Genomic DNA, 9,090 nt, shown 5'->3' with positions numbered 1-9,090 from the left:
CCATTTTCCATAGGTGGTCCCCTTTTAGCAATTTTTAAGGTAAATTTTGACCCCAGTGTGTTTTTAGAATAAAAGGAAAGAACGTCAGAGGAAGCTATGCCAAAGTGAGGCTGCGCAAAGCGCAGGAAAGTCAGTTAGAGGGTGGCGCCTTTTTTCAAAGAAGATTCCATCTCCACCCTAAAGCTCAGGCCGTACCACACCCCACCTCCACGTTTTCCTCCCTCTGTCCTCCTCCCTTTCCCCCACCCCAGCCCCCCACTCCCAGCACGATCGGATCGCTTTTAAACCAGGTAACTGCTTCTGTCTCCTCAGCAGCTCCGGGAGCCCCTGAGTAGAGGGGGTGGAGCCCGCATTGGTCTCTGGCTGAGCTCATGGTGGGAGGGGTCCTGAGGGCGCTAATGGCGCGCCGCCGCCATGATGCTGGCCAGATCATTCACAGAAATCCCTGTCTCATTCCATCTACAGTCGCAGCTCCATTCCAGACCTTTCTTCTCAGGCCGGGCGGTGAGCGGATGGCCCAAGTTCGGGAAACTTCCTTGTCTTCCAGCTCTTTGGTCCGCTAGAGCTCGGGCGGTGGGGGAGGAGCCTCGCCCGAGGAGGCGGCTGAAAAGGCGGGGAAAATGGAGAAGGAGGCGGTGGGGGAGGCAAAGATGTGTTCAGGCCAGGGAGCTGAGGAGGTGAAGCTGGAGCCTTTACAAGAGTGTAAGCCTGCTTCGGAGGAGAACTTGACGTGGAGTGACAGCGGCGGCGATAAGGAGGTGCTCCCTTCAACCCCACCTCGCTGTTACAGCAGCTCTTCGCCCCTTTGCCCGCGCCGCAAGCCCCGCCCTCGGCCCCAGCCCCGGGTCCGGGCCCGAGCCCTGCCGGGGCCCTCGGCCCCACCCCAGCCTCCAGCCCATCCTCCCCCTCAGCTTCTGACCCGGCCCCAGTCCTGGCGCAGATCGCGGCGTAGATCCCGGCCTGGGTCTAGGCCCCAGAAGCTGCAAAGCTGTTCTCCTGACCTAGGTGGCTCTGCGGATCGAGGTGGCCTAGGGGACTGGTTGCTGGAGGTGCAGTTTGATCAGGGTCCTACAGGCTGCTCTCATGTGGAGAGCTTTAAAGTGGCTAAGAACTGGAGGAAGAACCTGCGGTTGATCTACCAGCGTTTCGTTTGGAGTGGGACCCCAGAAACTAGGAAACGTAAGGCAAAGTCGTGCTTCTGTCATGTATGTAGTACCCATATGAACAGACTCCACTCTTGTCTCTCCTGTGTCTTTTTTGGCTGCTTTACTGAGAAACATATTCACAAACATGCAGAAACAAAACAGCATAATTTAGCTGTAGACCTCTATCATGGGGTTATATATTGCTTTATGTGTAAGGATTATGTATATGACAAAGACATAGAACAGATTGCCAAAGAAACAAAAGAGAAAATTCTGAAATTACTAACTTCCATCTCAACAGATGTTTCTCAACAACAGTGTATGACATCAGGTGTTGAAGAGAAACATTCAACCTGTGAGTCAAAGGAACAGGAGCCAAAATTGGTGAAACCCAAGAAAAAGAGGAGGAAAAAGTCAGTCTGTACTGTAGGCCTGAGAGGGCTAATCAATCTTGGGAACACGTGCTTTATGAATTGTATTGTCCAGGCACTTACCCATATTCCTTTATTGAAAGATTTCTTTCTCTCTGACAAGCATAAATGTGTAATGACAAGCCCCAGCTTGTGTCTTGTCTGTGAAATGTCTTCTCTTTTTCATGCAATGTACTCTGGGAGCCGAACTCCTCACATTCCTTATAAGTTATTGCATCTAATATGGATTCATGCAGAACACTTAGCAGGATATAGGCAGCAGGATGCCCATGAGTTCCTTATCGCAATATTAGATGTGCTGCATAGACACAGCAAAGATGATAGTGTTGGGCAGGAGGCCAATAACCCCAATTGCTGTAACTGCATCATAGACCAAATCTTTACAGGTGGCTTGCAGTCAGATGTCACATGTCAAGCTTGCCATAGTGTCTCTACCACAATAGACCCATGCTGGGACATCAGTTTGGACTTGCCTGGCTCTTGTGCCACATTCAGTTCCCAGAGTCCAGAGGGAGCTGACAGCACAGTGAGTAGGGATGACCACATACCAGGTATTCCCTCACTCACAGATTGCCTACAGTGGTTTACAAGGCCAGAGTACCTAGGAAGCAGTGCCAAAATCAAATGCAGTAGTTGCCAAAGCTATCAGGAATCTACCAAACAACTCACGATGAAGAAATTACCTATCGTGGCCTGTTTTCATCTCAAGCGATTTGAACATGTAGGTAAACAGAGGCGAAAGATTAATACTTTTATCTCCTTTCCCTTGGAGCTGGATATGACTCCATTTTTGGCCTCCACTAAGGACAGCAGAATGAAGGAAGACCAGCCACCAACAGATTGTACACCCAATGAGAATAAGTATTCCTTGTTTGCAGTGATTAATCACCATGGAACTTTGGAAAGTGGACACTATACCAGCTTTATCCGGCAACAAAAGGACCAATGGTTTAGCTGTGATGATGCCATCATCACCAAGGCTACCATTGAGGACTTACTCTACAGTGAAGGGTATTTACTGTTCTATCACAAACAGGGTCTAGAGAAAGAATAGTCTTACAAGACACTTACCAGAAAAAAAAGGAAATGAATATACAAGGATCCTGAAATGACACATAAACCTACCTGGAATGGACAATGACAATACCCATACAACAACAAGCACCTCTTGAAGTTTCGCAAAAACCTACCTGGCATTGACAATGACAAATAGCACCTATATGACAAGTAGCACCTTGATATAAAGAACCTATTTTACCATGGTTTATGGGTCTGTAAGAGGAAAAAAAAATACTAACTAGTGACCATTCAGCCTTAAGAAATGGGAGCGGGGGAAGAGGTTGAAAATGGTCACATAAAGCATCCTTAAATGAACAGATTGTTTTAGATGGGGAGAGTGGGAATGGAGATGTTCTGCCACTGCTGTATGTCATTTGTTTCTACAAAAATACCATGTGAGATCAGGGAGTATTTGTACATCAACAAAAAGTTTCACAATTGGTATTCTAGCTGTGGCTGATTAGTCAAATGGTTTGAAAAAAAGAATATTGAAAAAAAAATTTAAAGCCTTACAAGAAAATATTTAAAAAGAAGAAAACTTTTTTTTTAATTTTAAAAGAAAATGTTTCTAAATGTTGAAAAATTTAAGTTAAATATTTTAAAATAAATGTTTTAAAATTTAAGTTTTTTTCATTTAAAATTTCAAAGTTATTTAAGGCTTAAAAATACATTTTTCTTAGTTTAGAAAAGGTAAAATGAATAAAACAAGGACAAAGATAAAAAATGAAAGTTTACAAAAATGTTAAAGTGAAATTTAAAGTTTTAGAAGTAAGAAAGGGGAATGGAGCTCTTAAAAGTTAAATAAAATGTTTATATTAAACATTTTAAATTAGACCATAAAATACACGTGTTGAAAAATGGGAAGTTAGCAAAATTCACAAAGAGCTTAAGAAATAAAATTTCCAAAAATATAAAATAGGATGAAAATTCAAATTTAAGTTTACAGAAATATTTTAAAGGAAGAAAATTTAGAACAAGACAAGAAGACAAAATTAACTTTTTTTAATTAAAAAAAATTAGGGGTGCCTGGGTGGCTGTTGGTTACGCATCTGACTCTTGATTTCAGCTCAGGTCACGATTTCACAGTTCGTGGGATTGAGCCCCAAGTCAGGCTCTGCACTGACAGTACAGAGCCTGCTTGGTATTCTCTCTCTTTCTCTCTCTCTCTCTCTCTCTGCCCCTTCCCCACTTGTTTTTTTTTTCCTTTCTCTCTCTCTCTCAAAATAAATAAATATACAGTAAAAATTTTGAAAAGGAAAAAAATAGAGAAAAAGGAATTTTAAGATATATAAATAACCTTAAGGAAGTCCAATTTGAGAGATTTAAATAAAAACTAAATAAAAAGGATTAAAATTTTTTAAATGTAAATAAAAATAAATTAAAAACATTTTAAATAGAAAAAAACAGTAAAATTAAAAAAACAAGTTTACTTTTAATTTAAACATTAAAATGCATACGGGTATGAAAAATAAATGGAGATAAGAAAAACAAAACAAAGGGTTTGTGAATATTTTTTGAATATTATGTTGACATACATAGAATTTGAAAAAAAAATAGTCTTAACCATCATTTTACATCCAATTGTGAGATTGCTGCAAGGCCTGAACTCTAGCCTGCCTTCCCCTTTCAGGTTCCACACCCCATCTGATTTTGAAAGAAGAGCTGTTTCTTAGGAAGAATCAACTGCATCTGAAAAAGATGAATAGTAGGGACTCTCTCCTATTTAGAACTGCATTATTCATACAAATTCTTTGGTACTGAAAAGTGGTTCTTGACAATTTAGTGGCTTAGGGATATTAGATCACAATTTAAGCTCTGGCTTTGATGTTCAAGCCCTATGACCTGATTGAGGAAGTGACAGGGACCCATATCTGAGAACATACCATCTTCTGTTCTCCCTCTTCTCTCTCCATAGGGAAACAAGACCTTTAAATTTCTACAGTAGAGTACAGTAAAGCTTTGTACTTGATGGTCCTACTCATTCCTTATTCTCTCTTTTTTTTTCCTTTTTCGATTATTCATGCCTGGTTCCCTGAACCACTTATTTACCTACATTTCTGAGTGCCAGCCTGTAGGGCTCCTCTGACTGGTGGCTTCTATTCCTCCTTCAAGACTCAACTCACAGATGACTTCTCTGGAGCCTTTTCTAAATGTTCTACAAAGACATAAATTGGAAAATTGTTCCTCACCCCTCTATCCCTCTCACTGTGCCTCAAAGTACTTTGTCTGTACCTCAGTGATATTCTACTGTGATTCTACTGGAGCTTTGTGATTGTCTGCCCCTCTGTACTGAGAATTCTGCTAACAGGGGGCCAAGCCTTATTCATTTCTGTGTTAATAAATGTTTGTTGAATATGAGGATGAGTTCAGTTATTTGCTCTATTCACCCTCTCAGTAATGTGATCTCACCCATTTTATCCATCAAGCCCTCATTAAGTGCCCTGTGCTGTAATACAGTGTGATCAGGTTTGTATCTTTCCCAAAAACAGTGTATGAAATGCTACTTAGCTGCAGGGGATGGCTTACCAAAGTAGGTGCTCAGTGAGGAATAACCAGGTTATGTGGAGGGAGTACCAGGAACAATGCAAGAAAAGAGCACAAGTGTGAGAATTGGTCCTGAGAGAGTGGGTGGTGAGGGGGACCAGCAGCTGAAAGTGAGACTGGGTTTTATGGCATGTTTGTGGCAACGCTGTCCATCACCACAGTTTCCCTGAGCTTCCCACAGTGTCTCTCACCTTATGATTGGGTGCCACGCCTCTCCATGGCATACTGCATAAGTTTACCTTCCCAGGATACCATGTATCTCACCATTCCACAATGTTTTATATTACATGGCACACTGTAACTGTGACAGAGGAGTGATGTCTGGTGGCTGTTTAGTGAGGAAGGTGTAGGTTGTCTGCTTAGCACTCTAGCCCATCTTTCATTCTGTGTGGTTTCACTGGGGCTACTGATCACCTTGCTGCGCTCCTCTCACCCCTCCCCAGAGTGAACATGTCCCACAGCCTAGGCCAAATTAGAGTTCTCAATTCCTCCACTCCTCCACCCACACCCCTTCCACAAGAGCAATTTTGAGGATGGTTATAGGACCTAAACAGGCCCAATCAGAGCCCATTGCTAAATTGAATATGTATAGACACTGGGAGAAAGAAGCTCCCTCTCCATGCTGAAGTCTCTAGGATGACATTAATCTGAGAATTTTAGGGGTTGATATTCATACCATGAGGAGAAAAACAGAATTAGAGATGGGGAGAAAAAACCTAGAGAGCATCATTTGAACTTTGTGGATCCAGCTGTTCCTGAAGTCCCAAAGTTCCCAGCTCTCTGATCCAATAAAATCCTTTGTCTTGCTTAAGCTAGTTTGAGTTGAGATCTCGTCACTTGTAGCCAAGCGTTTTGAACACATCAGACACACTATATGGTTGGGGGGGATCCTGTTCCTAGGACCACAAAGGGAGAGAAGGAAGAGAATGATGACCTCAAATGAACTCTGTCATATAAGATTGAGAAACCAGAGTGGGTCCCTGTATGTCTTTAGCTCAGCTATTAACCTCTTCTAGGCTTCAAACTTTACTCACAGCAATGATGTGGCTATTCCCAACTAAAGAAAGAATAAGTCAATAATGTTTCATGGGTACCATGAATAGATAGGCCAGGCACTATGGTAACTGCTTTACCTCTAGTATTTCACTGAGTTTACAAAGCAATCCTGGAAGACAATCATTACTGAACATATTTCACAGACTGGGAAAGTGAGACTCAGAATGGAAAAGTGGTTTTCTTAAGTTCACTTTACTGTTTTAAGTAGTGAGGTCAATATTCAAACCCAGGTCCCCAAAGCTTGTACATAATCCATTACAATTCAGTACAGAAAATTCAAAGATTTTTGTTTGTTTTGCTTTTCCTGATGTTTCTATGGAAGACACAATAGACCAAAATGGCGCAGAAGGCAGACAGCTTTTGACAAACCTAGATGACAAACCTGGAGAGTAATCTATCAATTGATAATAACAAAATTGCCCATGCTACAGGTGAATATGTCTCTATGGCAATGGCTGATTAGGATAGTCACATAAGGCTAATTGACTTTCCTAAGGATACACAGGATGGAGGAGGCTAAAATCCTGCTCCATTACTAGATATATAGCTTCACCCAATGTCATATGCTTGACTGAGTTCCGAGACCTGGCTGTAAGATCTAATCTTTTTACCATATGTGAAACCATCATCTCTCTCTATTTACACCAGTTTTCCTTTTTAGCTTCAATGCTGTGACCAGTATGTTGTGTGCCACTTTAATCAGTCACCTTCCCCCTGGTCTTTCCAGAGTGCCCACAATAAATACCAGCCCCTTAGCCACAGATCCTTCCCACCTACCTGTGGTGAAGACTACCTGTGGTGGTCTTGCCTATTAGGATATGGTTCCTAGGTGGTACAATACTGATTTGTAATGTCCAATTCTGTTGTTTCCACACTATTTTCAGTTCCTTATCTTGATTCTTTCCAAACAGACAATTGTATCTACTCTGGGCCAGAGTTGGAACTATATGTCTGTAAATCCCTCAGGCCAATCACACTATATGGTAGATTCTTAATATGCTGGCTGAATGAATGCATGAATGAATAAACAAAATGAATTCCATCCTACACTTAGCTTTAGTAGTTGACTTTATATCCTATTTTTCTAAGGTTAAAATACTTATAAGAGTGGCTGATTTATCTATGCCACCTACTCCAATACACTTCTATTTCCATCTATTCTCCACACCTTCCCTCTAGTTTTAGAGGAAAAGGAATCCTGTTTTCTTTTGGATGCTGCACCACCATCCTCCTCTGACCCATTCCTGACTGCCAAGAGGCCTTACTCCCACACTCTTCCCTCTATGCCAGCAACTGTCATGATTTTTCTAGACATACAGCAAATAGACATCCTAGATTTTCTACGATGGTTCTTCAAAAACTTCTCCTCATTATCCCTATAATACATAAGAAGTGTTCCTCAGTTGCCAGTGCTTCCTACTGGGGTATATATTGTCACCAGAAGAAATTAAAAACATATTGTAAGGTTTTGATTTGAGGTTCTTGTTTAAGACAAAAGTTCATAAATTTCACATGATGCTGCTGTCCCTGATATTGTTTCTTTTTCCTTTCACTTCCAAGCTATTCTACATGTGTTTATCTTACATCATTGCCACATACTCATCTCCTACATCACTTTTAGTTCCCCACATAGCTTCTGCCTATACCATTCTTAAAACTACTCTTGCTTAAGTACAAAGCAACTTATTTTTTCAGAGTTCTTTATTTTGCTATTTTATCCCATTTGTTAAAGAGATATATGATAATCGAAGACAGTGGGACAACAGACACGGAATATTTGATGTCAAAATTTTCCTTATGGGGCCCCTGGGTGGTTCAGTCAGTTAAGCATCTGACTTCAGCTCAGGTCATGATCTCAGTTTGTGAGCCCTGCATTGGGCTTTGCACTGACAGTGCAGCACCTGCTTAGGATTCTCTACCCCCTGCCCCTCCCCCACTTGCGCTCTCTCTCTCTCTCTCTCTCTCGCTCTCTCTCACACACAAAATAAATAAATAAACTAAAAAAAAAAACACTTTACTTGCAAATCCAGGTCATGATTTTGTCATGTTGGCTACCACTCAGGGTAAGTTCCCTTTTTATTATACCAAGAGGGTATACCAAATCTGAAAAAGGGACTCAGGGTAGGGGTGGAGCAGGTGGAGCTGAGGAAGAGAAAATAAAATATGAGGAAACTGGATTGTGTTTTAAATGTACCAGAGGAGTTGGTGTTTTTAAGGACAGGTGTGAAGAATCATTTTTTTATGCCTTATTGAGAATCTAATCATGCCCTAATTGATCTGCTTTCAGAATGGTATACTTAAAAAGACATACACTTGTATTCTACTTGCAAGCTTATCATTTAAAGCCTTTTTTGGCCACACCTCTAATACAGAATTTAAACTTCCCTATAATTTCTACTTCTTTGTGATGCAGGAGATGTGATGAGGTAGGCCTAGGCAAGAGGAGAAGATAACTTTGAGACATCAGACATACTTAAACTGAAATCACATCCCAGATCTACCACTTACTAACTGGTGACACTGGGCCAGTAACAGAACCTTGTCCACAGCCCTCCCAGGGCTGTTGGGAGGGCTAAATATAATGTTGTTTACAAGGTATTTAGTATAAAGCAGGGCACACAGTTGGAACTAAAATAAAAGTCATTTTTTGCCCCACTTTACCATGTCCAAATATTCCCTTTGTCCCCCAGGTATTTTTAGAAAATGAGAACTGCTATCTCTCTGGAAGTCTATTTTCATGCAGATAACCAGGGCATCATCACCTAAGTAGACTTCTTTATATAAATCCTCATTGACCAGATCTCTCCTTACCTCACTGAGTTTTTCTTCTGTGCTATAGGCACACCAGTGGGGTC

General features: G+C 41.3%; 1 protein-coding gene across 4 annotated transcripts; it reads left to right on the top strand.

Moving 5' to 3' along the window:
* The first annotated feature begins 620 nt into the window (after nt 1–620).
* Nucleotides 621–3,205, top strand: USP51 (ubiquitin specific peptidase 51). 4 transcript variants are annotated; one of them, XM_045050950.1, is made up of 2 exons: nt 621–1,179; nt 1,447–3,205. In XM_045050950.1, the coding sequence occupies exons 1-2, from the start codon at nt 621–623 to the stop codon at nt 2,628–2,630; spliced, it is 1,743 nt and encodes a 580-aa protein (XP_044906885.1). In that variant the 3' UTR covers nt 2,631–3,205. The 4 variants fall into 4 exon arrangements, with proteins under 4 accessions (XP_044906885.1, XP_044906887.1, XP_044906884.1 ...); XM_045050952.1 differs by having other exon boundaries at nt 1,963–3,204; XM_045050951.1 differs by having other exon boundaries at nt 623–758; nt 1,006–3,202.
* The last annotated feature ends 5,885 nt before the right edge of the window (nt 3,206–9,090 follow it).

Source organism: Felis catus, chromosome X (assembly GCF_018350175.1).
Source record: "Felis catus isolate Fca126 chromosome X, F.catus_Fca126_mat1.0, whole genome shotgun sequence".
In the NCBI taxonomy this organism is placed as follows: Eukaryota; Metazoa; Chordata; class Mammalia; order Carnivora; family Felidae; genus Felis; species Felis catus.
This window is presented reverse-complemented; position numbering and strand designations above follow the sequence as displayed.

Excerpts from the sequence above, each read along its gene's own strand:
- USP51 (XM_045050949.1), top strand. The coding sequence starts at position 621 with ATGGAGAAGGAGGCGGTGGGGGAGGCAAAGATGTGTTCAGGCCAGGGA.